Here is a 17,759-nt window from a genome sequence, read left to right as displayed (position 1 = left end):
ACTCCCTCCCACCAGGTCCAGCCTTGAGAAGAGCTGATGAATTAATTACCTATAGTCTGAAATGAGGCGAGGGTGCCTGAGCAGGTGGGCCTCTACTGCCTTTCTGTCCATCTTGAAAATCCGCTTGAGCAAGTCAAACCGCCTCACTCTGTAGAGCAGCTCAGCCAAGCCCATGGCAGACAGCTTTCCTCTCTCACTTAAAATATCCAGAAGGTCTCTGACAGTAAGTGGAGCAACATCTGCAGCAATGTCCCGGCACAAAAAAAGAAGCATTTCCTTCTCGTCTTCATCAAGTGCCTCTTCGACCTGATGGATGACCTCAGCAGACATTCTTCTGTACAGTGTCATTCCAAAAAACTGCAGTAATAAAACTCCACTCCAGTCAATAAAAGGCCATGAAGCTGCTGTCTTCATTTCTGATGGTTTTCTTCATTTCTTTCAAAGTCCTTTCCAAAGGAGTTCTATGGTTAAAAGGGAATTTTTTTAATCCTCTTATCAAAGTAACCAATTGCTAAAATTCAAGGTATAGGCTCTTCCTTTCTTGCTGGTCTCTCTAACCTAGCAGAATAAATTTATATTGTTATGTCTTTAGAGAGTAGGCAAAGCAACTGATCAAAAAGCCAAGGCAGACAAAGAAGATAAACTACATTTTAAAGGAAATGAAACCAGAAACAAATTATCTCCCAAAAAATCCCACAGGCTTTATCAGAATTTATGAGAATGTCAAAGACGGTAAGAGGAAAGTTACAATGACAGAGTTAATAACTAAGTGACATACTAATAACTTTGGTGGAAGGAAGAAGAAAAAGCCCAATGACTAAGCTGCTAACTGGACTAGAAAAACTGGTATCACAGAGTTAAATACCACTTTCGGTGATACCAATAAGGTACATCTGAACAAATACAGGTCTTTTTTTTTTTAAGATTTTTTTTTTAAGATTTTATTTATTTATTTATGAGAGACACAGAGAGAGAGGCAGAGATACAGGCAGAGGGAGTAACAGGCTCCATGCAGGGAGCCCCATGAGGACTCAGTCCCAAGATTCCAGGATCAGGCCCTAGGCCAAAGGCAGGTGTTACACCACTTAGCCACCCAGGGATCCCCACAAATACAAGTCTTGACAAGAAACCTTCTGCAGGGTACCAGATCTACTCTACCCTTTTCCTTCCAGTTGTCTCCTGCCCTAAAACCCATCAGAAGCAGAAATCTCTGCTGCTATCCTCTCAAAGTCCCAGGTCCTTTTTACAACTTCATCATGAATGCTCACAGGACCTGCCACCTTAGCTGAACAAAGTTCTGATCACTGCTTCAGACCCTGAGCCCACAGAAATGCCAGAGGCCCCTTACTCTCAATACACTGCTTTAGGTCAGCAATTATCACAAGTTTTTGATGATATCAGTGGAAGGAAGGAAGTAGAACAGAAAATCTGGGGAAAGTTCTTGATCCAGGGCTGGACTTGGGTGGGAGCAATGGGAGGTAATGTCAAGGACATATTCTTAATTGCTTCCATTGAAACTCAACCTATTCTTTCTCAAAATTTAAGTTACAAATGGTAGTCATTATCTACTCTATAGTTTCATAGCTGTATTTTTAAAGATTTTGTTTATTTGAGAGAGAAAGAGAGATAGCAAAAGAGAGCATAAGCAAGGAGGTGAAGGAGAAGCAGACCCACCCATTACCCTCGCGGAGTAGGGAGCCTGCTACAGGGCTCAGATCCCAGGACCCCAGGATCATGACCTGACCTAAAGGCAGATGCTTAACCAACTAAGCCACCCAGGTGCCCTTATAGCTATATTTTATGTTAAGTAAACTCTTGTGTTCTGAGAGAGTATCTTGTCTATTTCTGTTAGAGAACATTTTAAGATTAAAGTACATCTTAGCAGAAAAAAAAATGGAAACACAACCCCATTATGAGCTGCTGTTACTATGTATTTGTGTACAAGTGTATTGCTATATTTATCTAGCTATGTTTATTTTTTTTATATTTTTTAATTTTATTTATTTATGATAGTCACAGAGAAAGAGAGAGAGGCAGAGACACAGGCAGAGGGAGAAGCAGGCTCCATGCACCGGGAGCCCGATGTGGGATTCGATCCCGGGTCTCCAGGATCGCGCCCTGGGCCAAAGGCAGGCGCCAAACCGCTGCGCCACCCCGGGATCCCCTCTAGCTATGTTTAATGAAAGGAACACTGAAGCTATTTTATTTATGTACAATTCCAGTCCACAATAGATTTGAGGCATCCTATAATAGCAACAATAAGTACAAGAAAAATTTTATATGAGACATCAGGGAAAAATTAGGTTAAGAAACTATTAAGTTAGAATGTCAAAATGGGGTGGAAGGATAGAGAAGACAAAGCAAATATGCAGACCAGAAAGGCCCAAACAGATTTTAGCAGACTGCAAATTTGTCCCTGAGTTTCCTGGCAGTCAAAGTGAAAAGAGGTATAAGGGACATTAAATAGTTCTTGCTGTCAAAGACAAAAAAGACAAAATAGATTCTTAGAGTAAACACAATTTCTAGAGATCCAGAGTTCCCCATCAATTAAAATAATAAGCATTTTTAGTGTCTAAAAGTAATAAAATCAAATTTATTTTAACTTTTATTTCAAAAATTTTAAATGCCTTATTTTAAAGTAGACCATTCATTTATATCTTCCACATTGGCTAAATGGGTGAGGGTTTTTTTTTTTTAAGATTTTATTTATTTATATTCATGAGAGACACACAGAGAGAGGCAGAGACACAGGTAGAGGGAGAAGCAGTTTCCCTGCGGGGAGCCTGATAAGGGACTCAATCTCATGACCCCAGGATCATGACCTGAGCCAAAGGCAGATGTTCAACTACTGAGCCACCCAGGTGCTCCTAAGTGGGTGAGTTCTTTTTTCTTTTTTTCTTTTTTCTTAAAAGATTTTATTTATTTATTTATGAGACACACAGAGAGAGAGAGAGAGGCAGAGACACAGGCAGAGGGAGACGCAGGCTCCATGCAGGGAGCCCGACATGGGACTCGATCCTGCAACTCCAGGATCATGCCCTGGACTGAAAGCGGCGCTAAACTGCTGAGCCACCTGAGCTGCCCGAGTTCTTAATAAAAATAGACATTTTACCTAATGGATAGTTGTTAATAAGTATTAGTGTGTCTATGCCAATCCCCTGCCCATTCATCCAAACTTCACTTAAATACGGCCATTATGAATAACTGGAGAAATGGAATTTACTAAATGACTGCTCAATGAAAGTAGAAAAACTGGCACTCAGACTACTTTATTTTTTTTAATCTGAAAGCTTAATAACAATTTTATGCATCCCAGAGATCCTACATTTATACTTTCTTTCTTTATTCCCAGGCTAACAATCCTTTAGCCTAACCACTAGTTTCTGTGGAAGGAAGGTGAGTATTTTTTTCTATTGACTAAAAATCACAATTTTGCTAGTAGTTGTTATAAATCAACCTATAAAATATTCATACACACCAGAAGGTATAAAATAAGTCAGAGGTCATTAAACACAAGAGGAATAAATGAGATGCTATCCAAATTCACATGACTTAAATGTTCCCTATTTTTAAAAACAGTAGCCAACTTTTGTAATTCATAGTCATCAATGATATAACAATGCCGTCAAGAGTTAACCAGAATTAGATAATCATTTTTTAAAATGTTATCTGCTCAAAAAAAAAAAAATCTGTTCAGTTCATTCCCTCCAACCATTATGCTAGGACTGCTTTCTGCCAGTCACGCACACCCAGCAAGAGAACTGGCATGCTGTCTTCCCTCTGTACTAATGGAGGTATCCTTTGGCAGCAAAATCCAAATTACTCAGTGGTAGCATCTGGCATATTCAGAAAAAATATCAAAAGGAAAACTACAGATCCTGTACTGAGTCAGACCAACCTGCAGCAAAATTCCAGTGTCTATATGTTAGGGTGGTGTTGAGACAGTTAATTGTAGCTAAAGATGACAGGCACTTGAGAAAGAAGAACATGAAAGGGAGAAGTAGAGTTAGGGTCCAAGTAATCACTACTTTGTTGGGGTTTCTTTTCATCCCAAACCAAGAAATAAAAATCACTCTCAAACTAGGAAAGCCTCTAAGATCCTCAGAAGCAAGCTCAAAACCACCCCACAAGGCACAACCCAAGATATATAAGACATCCATTCTGCTGGAGGCAAGTTCATGCTTAAAAACTGTCATGCACAAAATAAAAATCACCATGGTGGTAGACAACACAAATAAAATTCACATCTGAGGAATCTAAATCTGAAAGAATTTAAATAAATATGAAAACTTTCAAGAAAAATAAGGAAAATTTTCAATACAAGAGGCTTAATCAATAGTTCTCAATCAGTGGCAGTTTTGCCCCTCAGGGGACATTTGAAAACATCTTGAGACATTTTTGGTCCTCAGGCCAGGGATGCTGCTAAACATCCCTTGATGTACAATTCCCCACAATAAAGAATTATCCAATTGCAAACACCAATAGTGCCAAGATTGAGAAACCCTGCACTAGATAATAAGAAAAAACTGGCTAACATAAACAACCAAATGAATTTATAAATTTAATATAAGTACAATCAAAAAAATTTTTAAAGATTGCCACAGACTGTGGCAAGCTGATTTTAAATCTATGTGAAGGAGAAGGTCCAAGAATAACCAATACAAGTTTTAAGAACAACCAGTTGGAAGAAGTTGCCTTACCAGGTATCAAGGTTTTTACAAATGTAATATGGCACGGGGATATAAAATAAAGCAACCAATACAGAAGTGAGAACCCAGAAATCAACCCACACACAGATGACTAAAGTGGTCCTACCAATCAATAGAGAAAGGAAATTAATGTCCAAAAATGGGCTGGGACAACTGGTTATCCGATGCATATGGGGTGGGGGGAATTGGGATCCTTTTCTTACATCATTTATAAGCCAACTCTACTTGTACCTATAGCACCCTGAAAGATCTTGTCTCAGCCAGGGCAGTGGGGAATCAGGAGGCTTTCACTGGGAGTGCTGGACTCACCTGTATGGAAGTGACCCAGAGTTCAGAAAGCAGCCAACCATCTGCTTCCAACACCTCCAAAGCTGCTGCCCAAATCCCTATCTCACCACCATCATGCTTGCCAACAGAGAAACTAAGAAAAGCAGCCAGCTATTGGCTTCTACCTCACTTCTGTTTACACATCTTACCTGAATGTGCCTAGTTGGCTAGTTCACATCCTAGTTGTAGAAGAGTCTAGGAAATGCAGTTTGTAACTTGCCATCCTCTAGATAGAGATGAGAATGAGCACCAGCTGACCTTAGCCACCACAGAAGGAAAATCTATGAGGACATTTATATCTTCTTTGTGGTTAAAGCCTGTGCAAGAACCCCGATGTCTGACTCATAGTAGGCATTCAATATTTGTTGAATGAATCAATGAATAAATGGAGTTTCACAAATTCTTTCCAGGTAAAGACCTCATTCACTCCTTTTCTCCTCAGACTAGACCTAGAGCACATGTGAACTCTCTCTCTGAGCAGCACCTTCAATTATCTTGCCTTTTGCCTCCTGACCACCAGCTCTGCAACACCTTCAATATATGACTGGTCCTGGCTTGCCAGGACTTTCCAGTTCTAGCACTTAAAGTCCTATCTGTGTCCTCAGGACACTCCGCACTCCCAGGAGTCTCAGGATGGTTGGCCACCCCAGCATCCCATCCTCTGTCGGTGAGCCTCCTCCACTCATACATTTTAAGTAGCTAGTCATGCTGAAGAAAGGGGGAAAGATCTCACCAAACCCTGGTGGCTTACAGCCAGAGCTGGCCCCTTATTGCTGCTCAGCAATTGCTTTTACAGGACCTTGGTCAGCTCCTTTCCCACCTCTGCCTGACAGCTCCAACCTTCTCAGCTTTCTTGTACCTAAACACCACCCACTGGTGCCATTTCTTATCAGTTGACCTTGTCACTTATCAGGACCAAGTTCCCACAATCTTCCAGTTTCCCACTATGGGACCAGCACCTTCTGTCCCTCACCTTGCCAGAGCCATACACTCCCTGTGTGCCCTCCTGTCTCCATGAGCCCCTACAACCACTCTTTCATCAACCTCTGTCTGCCTCCAGCTTGTAACATGTTCAAGTCTTTCTCATCTTAAAAAAAAAAAAGAAATAAACTGAAAAAAAAAAAGTACACCTGGGATCCTGAGGCCAACCACCCTTTCACTTTATTTCCCTTCATGTAAAGCTGGAACCTCATGAAGAAAGAGTCTGCACTCAGAGCTTCAATTCCTACAACTTCAAATCACTCCTCAATATGCCCCTACCTGCATCCTCCCTCTTGCTGTACCTTTTACATAAGGACACTCAGTAACAAGCCATACTGAAACAAGACAAGAAAAATAAGTAAACTAACACTGCGTCTATTTTAAATTCTGATATTTTGTTCATTGTGAATTTTTTGCACAAGTGTCAATTTCTTTTTTTTTAATTTTTTTTATTTTTTATTTATTTATGATAGTCACACACAGAGAGAGAGAGAGAGAGAGAGGCAGAGACATAGGCAGAGGGAGAAGCAGGCTCCATGCACTGGGAGCCCGATGTGGGATTCGATCCCGGGTCTCCAGGATCGCGCCCTGGGCCAAAGGCAGGCGCCAAACCGCTGCGCCACCCAGGGATCCCACAAGTGTCAATTTCTTTCAAAACATTGCACTAAACTTTATCTTGATTATTAAGTTTTTGAGCACCCTCTTAAAGGTTGTGCCTGAGGTGAGTGCCTCACTCTGCTTACCTAATGTCCAGTCTGACAGTGGCTCTTGTAGGGGACTTGGTGACCTCCTACTGGCCACATTCCAGGGTCACCTGACAGTTCTCTTTTACCTGGGTATTCTATCCCATCTGATGCTGCTGATTAATCCCTACTGGAAACTCTTCTCCTTTGGCTTACCTCACACCACTATATTCTACACAGTCCCTCCCTAACCTTCTCTGAGTCCTCAGCAACCTTCTTCTGTACCTGTTACTTAAATGAGGATAAATATCCTCATTTAAGGAAAAAATATACATTAAAACATAAACATCCTCATTTAAGGAACACCTATCTCTCACCCAGATTTTTCCCTGGCCTTTCTGTTTTCCTTGCCTATGGTCTCAACCCCTCCAAATCAATCTCCTATCAGAATGAACTTTCTGAAGTTCACACTTGAACTAAGTCATTTTCCTAATTTAAATCTTCCAGTGACTCCTCATCTCCCATTGCAGGTTCCAATTTTTTTTGCATTCAAGGCCCTTTGTGGTCCAGCAACTGCCCCATCTCTCATTAATACACACTTGGCACATTTGGCTTCCACCTAACCCCAACACAGAGCTCTTTCCCATGCCTCTATGCCTTTGCCTGGAATACCTTCTTCGACTTCCTGTCTAGCAAAACACTTCTCAGGTCTCATACTGTGTAAAACTTTCCTGGGAAGAATCCACATGGACTTGGCCAATAACTTCTTTGTATCATCACAGTGCTATGGACATACCTCCCTAGTACCCAGCATTGACCCCAAGAGGTGACAGTAAAATGTGGTTAACTTAAGTCAGGTTTCTCAATCTTTCTCACAGAATGTCAACTTTGCCTCCAAAGTGTCTGGTATCCAAAGTACATGACATTCTCTGTAATCAGTAACACGGCCACCAGCATGACTGGTTCCCATCATACCTTAACTTATCCAAAGACATACTGAATATTCCATTCTTTATACTGCTTCTCTACCTGAAGCAAAGTCATGGCATGGCAATGAAAACAAGCATGGCCATAGTATGAATATAATTTCCCAGCAACAACATAAAACTGGGTAGTGATGGAGAATAGCCAGCCTTGCCAGCTGCAGAAACTAGCATGTAAACAAGGAACTGTCAGGTGTCTGAAAATACCCACTGAAACATGAACATAAAGTCCCTAAGAGAGTCACCCAAAAGACTCTGAAAGGATCAAGAAGGGGTTACATGATCCTGGGCAAAAAGAATGTGGCTATCTCATGTAGTTCTGTGATGTCATTTCAAACCAGAACCCACCTTCCTTCTCTGTGTACAGAATCTGTGGAGGTGGGCTGTGTGTGTAACAATTCAAGAAGCTAATATAATGAACCCATCTTTCTTCTTCCATTTGAGACATTTTAAACCTAAGATAGTGCATGAAATGCCATTTTGCATAACACCCACACACACACACAGAGATTTAAAATGAGGTTTATAAATAATAGATCATCATGTGGTTCTTGATTTCTGAAATGTTGCAGATACATACTCAAACATAGTCTAGATGACCATGTAGGCTGAGCTCAAGGCTAAGCCATGAACACTTTCCAACCATGAACACTTTCCAATCTGAGATGTTACTGACCATTATTATGCATCAGTAGCTAAAAATATACATTAAAACATTATTTAGCTTCACAAGTCATCATTTCACTTATAGCAAATTGCCCACAAACAACAGATAATCTCAACTATAAAATGACGTAAAATTAGAAGATACTTTTATAAAGTTATTTGATGAGGCTCAGTCCCATGACTCTCAGGGAAGCTCCCACAAATGCCAACATAACATGACCTCCAATCACCTCCCTGGTCTGTAACAGTTGCATAGAAGTTGTAGAAAATGAGAGGATGAAAGAACCACAGAAAAAGGATCTAGATGGAGAGTATGAAACATCCAACTGGCAACAAAAACATACTCAGAATCACCAGGCGCAATAAAAGTAAATCCATTTGATGCAATGGTCCACTCCATCTTTCTTTTTAAAGACTTTTTTTTATTTGAGAGAGAGAGAAGGAAAATGCACGAGCTAGGGGAGAGGTAGTGAGAGAGGAAGAAGTAGGCTCCCCGCTGAGCAGGGAACCCAACGTGGGACTCAATCCCAGGACTCGGGATCATGACCTGAGCCAAAGGCAGACACTTAACCGACTAAGGCACCCAGGTACCCCATGGCCCATTCCATCTTAACCAAAGTTAAACTTCCATGAGGGCAAAGTTCTCCTACGTAGCCCAAGTACCTAAGAGTAGCTCCCCAAGAATACCTAAGAGTTCTGCCCAACTTGTAATTTAACTCATGACAAATAAATATCTCAGTGTTCTCTGGACAAAGCTTTTCTGTCCCAACTTTTTTGTTTAAGTATTTTCCTCCATTTGGAAAGCCCCTTTCCTCCTCCCAGTCTCCACCTATTGGAATTCTATCCATCTTTCAAGGCTTCTCTTCCATAAGCTTACCTTGATCCTTAAGTCAGGTCATTTCCCACTGCTCTGTAGCACTGTTTTTACTCTCTTCCAACATTTATCTTATTCTAGTTGGGTATCTATCATATGTGGTAAAGTCCTTGAGGATAGGTAGGTCCTCCTTCGTCTTCATTAGACTGTGGTGCATCTGGCCAGGCCTGTCAAGCTCACCCCCCCTCCCCCCCGCCCAAGAACAGACTGGTCATGATTACACAGCTCCAGCAGGCCCACACATGTGTGATGCTTACTCATCCTTTCATAACCTACAATGAAGCAAGACAGAGCTGGTGTTGCTGTAGATATCATGCTTGGAACCTGGCTGTTAGATCCAGGAAACAGATTGTGAAAGGAAGCTTTGTAAATATAGGAACAACAATGCAATTGTTTCAGAATGGCTTACAGTGTGACTGCAAGATCCTGGTGAGCCGCCATGCAGGGCATCCTAGATGCTGGCAGGACCTCATCTTGAACAGGCCAAATCCAGTGTCTCTAGCCAGACTCACTGGACAGCCCCTGGCTTTTTAACAAAAGGTATATCTCCTGTTCCTTTAGTTAAAATTCTATCCTTTGCACTTATCACAATTACTAAAACTACAAGATTTATGTTCAGGATTTTCATTTTTGCCAAACCTCTGGGCCAGTCCTCTGTGTGTGGTATAAATCTCCTATGATGGCCTCAAAAGTGCCTAAATTTAAAGAATTTTTTTCCTCAATAGGACATCACCAAAATTACTAATACCTTGTATGAGACGGTATAAGACACAACTAATTGTCCATGAGCTATCACTTTTTCACTCATGTTATTGAGAAACAGCCATAGGACAGTGTGAAGCATTTACTATATTCATCAATTTACTCTGAGGCTTCAATTTCCTCAACAACAACAAAAGCCAACAGGCAAAGCTGAGTTTAAGCAAGATTCCAAATTTCAATGCTTCAGCAAAGCCTGAGTTCAGAGATAAGGTCTTAGTCCCAAGTACTGCAAAGGAGGGCTGTGACCTAGCCTCAGTACTTTGTAGGTATCTGAACCATTTAGTGTCATCTTTATCACCATACAATCACAATCAGGAAAATATACAATCCTTCTCTAGGTTTTTATCAAAGGAATCTAAAGAGGCTCAAGAAACAACCCTCTGTGGGGTGCCTGGGTGGCTCAGCGGTTGAGTATCTGCCTTTCGCTTGGGGCTTGATCTCGGGGTCCTGGGATCGAGTCTTGAATGGAGTCCCGCATCAGGTTCCCTGCTCAGTGGGGAGCCTGCTTCTCTCTCTGCCTGTGTCTCTGCCTGAATCTCTGTTGTCTCTCATGAATAAATAAATAAAAATCTTTAAAAAAAGAAACAATCCTCTATGTCCAAGGTATCAATTATGCCCCACTAAAATAAAATATTTAGCAGACATTTCTCTGCCCTGAAGCCCATTTATACAAGACTAGCTTGAATTAAAAATTCAACCAAGCAGGTATATTTGCTCAGTTTATACAATGGATTCTCCGAGGTTGGCCCATCAGGAGATAGTCCTGTTCAAAATCATAAGTCAGAGATATACAGATCTTGCAATTCTTTTTACACAGCATTCTTTTTTCTAATTATAAAAAGTACTACTTGTGTGCTACAAGAAAACCTGGAAAATGGAGAAAAGTACAGAAGAAAATAAAAATTCCCCATTTGCTCCAGCCCCATCACTATCTCTGGTATCTATTTAATGGTACCCAGCTTCTGATCTCCTGTCTGCTCCCACTTTCTAGGTTCCTTGACATTCCAGTTGACAACCCACCTAAAAAAAGATAGACTAAGTAAATGTAGGTGCTCAGTAAATGCTGAATGAAGGAATTCACTTATTATTGATTTATTTTATTCAACTTTGAATCAAGCTTTGGTCATTCTTGCAAGGAATTTGGTTTATTCACCAGCTAGTATCCAAACAAGATTTGTCATGTCCCTACTCTTTAGAACAAAATTAATGATTATTAAAACTATACTTTCTGGAAGCTTCAAGTAAAATCCAAAACCAAAACCAAACAAAAAAGATATAGTAAGCTAAATGGAAGATCCAAAAGAAGTTTAAAAAAAAAAAAAAAAAAAAAGCTCAAGAATTTGACAGCTAGATAAGGAAGCTTGGGTTCCCACCTGTAAAATCAAATAATAGAAGGAAGCCATTAGCCTGAAGAACATTTTAAACCTTGGAGTAAGTAGCTATGAGGATTTTTTAAAATTACATTGAAAAATTTCAGTATATATATAAAAAAAGAAAAATTTCAGTATATAGATATTAATGTAAATAAAGTGGGTTAATTTCTCCAATTGAAGAGTTCACTGCAGAAGACACAAACCATCTTGAATATACAGATGAATGTGGTATCACATGGGTGAAGGTTAGTTCTTCTAAGTACTAAATTACCAAAGATTATAACCCCAATAGGAGGAAAACAACAAAGGAGCTCTTTGCCTGTTTTGCACAAAAATTTAAATAAAGACAAAGTGGCTAAAAGCAGAGATAATCAGAGAAAGAAACAGTTTCATCTGCAAAGACTATATATACATATTGTGTATATATGTATATATATATACACACATATATATACATACACACACATATACATATATATTCATTCATTTGTATGTACTTGGAGTCAAAGAAGAAATTACTTCTCTGAACCCAGAATTGAGGGAGAAAAAACTTTGGGGACATATGAACAAGCAGATGAATTAAATGGAAATTATGGATACATATGTTCTCAAAAACAAGAAAAGTGGTCATTAGGAAAAAAATCTTTCATTAGAAACACTGATGCTAGAGGCGAATGAAATTCCATCTGAGAAAAGCAGAGATGTTAATAGAAAAAAATAAACACCAGTTCTGATATGCAATTGAAGACACAGCATCATACAAAATAAGAAAAAAAATATTTTAAAACACTTAGAAGTCCGTATGTAAGTGCATTAAATGTCTGAAAAAAGACATTAAACACTGCAACCTTCTCTTATCTTAGGGAATGGACTCCTGAGGGCTTTCTCTATTCACTTTGCAGGTACTTAAACACCGATAATCACAATACAACTTCACTGAAAAGTTTTTGAAGAAAAGTATTTACAATACAGAGTGTTAAGTGCAATCATATGGTAAGCGTAAAGACAGCCACCGTGTGTATGAAAGTATAGAGAAAGGGGACACGTGGTGGTGGGTTATGAAAGCTTCTGAGAGGAGGTGACAGGAGCTGAACATAAAGGAGAAATAGGGCATTGCAAGAACGATAATGTTTGTTATCTCTCTGATATATAGTAAGGAAAGCAAGAATGAGTGTAAGTAGGCGTTGCCCTCTGTTATCTGTCATTATTTCTCCAACGTGGCCCAACAGCCTTCCCCCCATTCGTGGCTGTCAGCGGCCCCTGTAAAGGCTACCTACCTGTGTAGGTAACTTTGCTCGGTCTCCCCTAACCGCTCTGTGAGCTCCTGGGGGGTAAGGAACCAAGTTCAGATCCATCTCTAGGTCCCCAGCGCCCAGAACTCAGCCTGGCCCATAGGAGCTCAATAATGTTGGTAGGATTACATCAAATCAAAGGAGAGGAGGCAGTTCAGTCCATAAACACGAGTTTAATTAGCTTTTGGGGCCCAAAAGAAAGAAAGAACCAAAGGGATACATTCCTGAGATTTTAAAAAAGTGACATGCCTGGTGATCTGACTGCCGCAGGTGAGTCCCCAGAAGGCTCCAGAACAGGCCAGAGGGCTAAAAAAGCTGTTCAATCCTTTTCCGAGGGGGTGGGGGGTGGGGGTGGGGGTCGGAGACAGTGACCTTCCGCCCCCGGAGCCCAGGCGACTCCAGCACGACGCGCAGGTCGAGAGAGGAGGGGCGGACGGGATTCTTAGTCTACTCACGCCCGGGCAGCCCGGCTCCCGCCCGACCTCGGGCGGGGGTGAGACCCGCCGCTGACCGACTCGCAGCTCCGGGAAGCAGGCCTTGGGGGTATTCCAGAGACTGGACTTCCGCGTCGCACCGCTCGGCAGGTGCACCCTCCAGCGGGCTCCCGATGGCCGCATCCAGCTAAGTCTCTGCGCGCCTCTTCCAGGCAGCCCACAGGAGACACGGTTCGAGAACTCTCCGCCCCCGCACCTAAAAAACACTCCGCAAGCGTACGTGGGGCAGTCCCGAAACTCTTCTTTGTCTAAGCAAAGCGCCACGTGGAGCTCGGGGGAAATTACATGCTGTTGGCGGAGAATGAGTGGGTGCTGCGGCTGTGCCCCCATGTCCTGGCAGGGAGCGAGGCTGTGACTCAAGTGCCCCAGGACCAAAGCTATTTTCGTTTCGAGCTTCCACTAGGCCCCTGCTACCCCCGGAAAAAAAAAAGAAAAAAGAAAAAGAAAAAAAAAACCCTGCCCGAGACTATGCTCCCACCCACTCTCCCAATCGCGTGGTGCAAGGTGCACCCCACTCCTGCAGACCTGCAGGCGGCTTCACCGTCGAAAATGGGTGCAAGCTAGTAAGGAATATAGTGTTAAAGCGAAGTGCAAATGTCAGTTACAAACAGAAATAGAAAACGTGAAGTCGTAAGAAAAAGTCATTTTAATCAGGATACGCATCTCAAAAGCTGTAAGCAAAACAAACGTTAACATGAAACGTTAACATGAAAGCCTGGTTTAGCGCCGCCTTCGGCCCAGGGCCTGATCCTGGAGACCCGGATCAAGTCCCACGACAGGCTCCCTGCATGGAGCCTGCTTCTCCCTCTGCCTGTGTCTCTGACTGACTCTCTCTCTCTCTCTCTGTTTTCTAATGAATAAATAAAGAAAACCTTTAAAAAATACATGAAAAGTAAAAAATTCTGTATGACATTCAAGATCCCCTTCCAAACCCGAGTCTTTTCTTTTGCCTTCTTTGTAGTTTTGGAGTTCAGCCAAATTTTCTCCCAATGAAACTTTTTTTTTTTTTTTTTGTAATATTACTTACGGGGAACCATGGAGGGAAAAATACCAAGAATTCTGTTCCACTTCTCTGAAATCTCTTACCTAAACTAGGCCAAGCCCACCAGAGCCCAGTCTTAGTTTTAGATTATCCGGGTTTGTCGGTGACATATTCCATCTCTTTGTTGTCATTACCGTCTCATCGTGTAAGTAAATTTCAAATGTCAACAACAAATGAAAATAATTCGGGGTTTTAGGGCCTTTTACTAACCCGCGCCCTGCTCATTTCCTGTTCGCTAGGGCCAAAACACTCTTCCGTGGCCTTTGTTCTATTGCTTTCCCCTGAAATGTTTTTCTTTTTTTTCCCCCTGTAATGTTTAAAAAAGAACTTGTCCTTCTGCCCAAATCCGGACACTATCAAGCAGGTACATTTTGAAATCAACTTAACATTTCCCAGCTCTGGGGAGCCTGGGTGGCTGGGCGGTTGAGACCAGGTTGCGATCTTGGGCTCAGGGCATGATTCCAGAATCCGGGAACTTGTCCCACGTCCAGCTCCCTGCTTCTCCCTCCGCCTACGTGTGTGTCTCCTTCCCAGTCCTTCTGAAGGAGGGGCAAGGCGGGGCGCGGGGCGCAAGTCCATGGGACGGCTTTACAAAAGCCTTGCCCAGTCATTCCAAACTTTAGCAAAAGAAGTTTCCTTGCAATTTCTCAAGATCTGTACGTCCCCTGTTGTGAAAGGCAACCCTTGACCTACTTCACCAGACTGTTGCGATAAAGTAAAAATTCCTGCCGGGCGGGCTGCTTCTGCAGAGACACGTAATCACGGAGGGGGGAAAAAGGCTCATCATCAGCTTTTCGAAAGTTAATTGCCAAATCTTTGGAACAGTTTACCCCAGGAATGGAGCCACCTGCCCAAAGAGGATTTTAAGCAACGTTTACTCGTCCCCTGGAGTAAGCTCGTCCTCTGGAGCTTCGATGTTGGGCAAGGGTTACGCGGGCCCGGGCGCGCCTGGCAGCAGCGGGGGCAACGGGGGCAGCGGTGGCAGCGGCAGCCCCGGGTGGGGGCCCCCGCGGCCGAGCAGGTTGGGCGGGCGCCCGCGGGAGGGAGCCGGCAGGAGGACAGGAGGACCCTAACCGAGGGATCGTCTGCCAGGAGGCCGTCTGCTCCCCTAACCGTGACCGGGCGGGTGCCCCCGGCGGCCGAGCAGGTCCGGCGGGCCCCGGCGGAGGAAGCCAACGGGAGGACCCTAACCCGGGGATCGTCCGCCAGGAGGCCGTCTGCTCCCCTAACCGAGGCCTGGCGGCCCCCGCCCCAGGTCAGCTCCGGAAGGAGCAGTGCAGCAGCAGCGGCGAGGGGCGGGAGGGGCGGGAGGGGTGGCCCCCCAGGCCCTCCCCGGCTGGCTGGGTGGGCCCGCGCCCGGGGGGAGTCGCGAGCCAGGGGAGCAAGCCCTGGGCACGTACCAGCCTGCTTACCGCGGGACTCTTCTCGAGCTGCGACCTATCGACTTCGCTGGCGATGACGCCCCAAAATCCGAGCAAGATGGAGAAAAGGAAACCGAAAGCTTGAGCCTGCAAACGGACGTGTCGCCTCCCTGCTGGCCCGCCTCCATTGGCCTTTCTCCCTCGAGGCGTCTCTCTGCGTTCATGCTGGGGAAGTTTGGTGACCGACGCTCCCTGGGTCGGGCCCAGACACCCCCCTTAGCCCCCCACTCACCAGCCCCCAGTGAGTCCCTGTGAATTAAAGCGCTCCTATGCCACAGCCAACCAGCTGTTAATCCCCTCCACTGTGTAGGGGAGCAGACTGTGGCCGCAAATGGGTCTCTGTGGCACGTGGATTACTTTAGGGGATTATTTTTGAGAAACAAGACTCTGGAAGGAATTTTGACCCTCCCTATAACTGTGTATAGATAGTATATATTTAACTGGTTATATATAAATATATATATGATTATATATTGATATATATCTGAATATATATATTATATAACTGATTATATTTTATATATATAAAGAACTTATCCTTCTATATATGTTAAGATTTATATATATCTTGTCCTTCTACATATCTATCTATATATATCTGAACATAGATATATGGAAGAACAAGACATATATATATAGAAAGACAAGATATATATATATATCAAGAAGATACATATATATATATATAGAAGGACAAGACATATACATATATATAGGACAAGATATATATATATTTTTAATGTGGAGCTTTTAATCCATGTTAGAATTCAGTTGTTGTAACTTGACCATAAATTTAAACAGAAACCATCTTCTGAGACATACATTCTAATATATGTATCAACAGTACTGATAGGCAACCAAAAGTCGGTTATTTCAACTCATTAGTAACATTTCACTTTTCTATCCAACATAAACCTATAGTGGTTTGCCCCAATTACATAGCTGAAACACTGTCTTATGAAAACAAAATGAAACAAAATTAAATAAAATTGAAGGTAAAAATACTCTGAAGCTAAAGCAAACTACAATCCTTGGCGGATCAATCAGGTAAAAAACATTGGTGAGAGTTGGAAGCACAGGATAACTGACATGAATCTTCAGCACAAAGTACATCTTTGAAAACATGAAACGATGACTCTTTGGAGGACAATAGCTAAATACCCAAGAATCATCAGGTTTGAAAAATATTGCTTAATCACTTCCCAAAACACAGCTCCAAGAACTGATTACATATTATATGATATATATTATATATATAATCTCTGAACATAGATGGAGGACCTGCCCTGGGAAAGGAGAGATCACCATAGTTAACTACAGCATAATATGAACTAGGTGTTTTAGACCGGGAAGAACTTAGCAAAGTCTGTTTGTTAAAATTCCTCTCTATGTCCAATTGTTTCTGTGCTGCCCAGCAAACATTTGTTTACCATTTACTCTTTTGTTCCTCTGAACTCTCTTCCTTCCCTTTGAAGTCCCACACCTCTGATCCCCTCTCCTCTCTGGATAGCATGTAAGCCTCACTCACCTGATTGCCTGCTAGGTACGCAATTAAATTTTATGTTCTCCTGTCATATGTCAATTTAATTCTTAGACCAGACAAAAGAAACGTGAATAGTAAAGTAAAATCGTCCTCTTCCTCAGTAACTGGATCTGCTACGAACCTAGGGTGTTTGTTTAAAGTAGTTCTGGTTGTCATAGGAGCAAGCGAGTGCTGCTAGTGTTTGTGATCAATGCATGGGAATAATATTAAATAACAAATGTGAAAGCACTTTATATTTTAATCTATTTATTCCTAATAACCACTTTGTGATTTTTTTTTTATTTCTTAACTTTTCTTGAAATCAATTTAAGCTTATAGGAAAGTTACAAGAATAATGCCAAGAGATTAACTACTGGCATGACAACTAGAGGAGCTCAGGTGACCCACTCCCTAGTGAAACTGATGAAAATTATTTATTTATTTTTTAGAAAGAGAGCTTGCACGTGCATGGAGTGGGGGTGGGGGGCAGAGGGAGAGGGAGAGTTCCAAGCAAGTTCTACACTCAGCCTGGAGCCCAATGTGGGGCTCAGTCTCACACCCCTGACTGAGATCATGATCTGAACTGAAATCAAGAGTCCTACCCTCAACCAACTGAATTACCCAGGTGCT

The 17,759-nt window shown here is 42.4% G+C and overlaps 1 protein-coding gene across 8 annotated transcripts in view; it reads right to left on the bottom strand.

Annotated features, from left to right (window-relative positions):
* CFLAR (CASP8 and FADD like apoptosis regulator) overlaps nt 1–16,024 on the bottom strand; it is a 42,304-nt gene extending 26,280 nt beyond the window's left edge. The window contains exons 1-3 of one of the 8 annotated variants that reach the window (XM_055345066.1): nt 15,587–16,024; nt 13,106–13,340; nt 50–461 (exon numbers count right to left, since the gene is read on the bottom strand). In XM_055345066.1, the coding sequence (XP_055201041.1) occupies nt 50–414 (365 nt within the window). In that variant the 5' untranslated portion in view covers nt 415–461; nt 13,106–13,340; nt 15,587–16,024. The other 7 variants (XM_055345065.1, XM_055345062.1, XM_055345061.1 and 4 more) reach the window with 7 other exon arrangements.
* Between the last annotated feature and the right edge of the window lie 1,735 nt (nt 16,025–17,759).

This window comes from Nyctereutes procyonoides, unplaced genomic scaffold (genome assembly GCF_905146905.1).
Source record: "Nyctereutes procyonoides isolate TBG_1078 unplaced genomic scaffold, NYPRO_anot_genome, whole genome shotgun sequence".
In the NCBI taxonomy this organism is placed as follows: Eukaryota; Metazoa; Chordata; class Mammalia; order Carnivora; family Canidae; genus Nyctereutes; species Nyctereutes procyonoides.
This window is presented reverse-complemented; position numbering and strand designations above follow the sequence as displayed.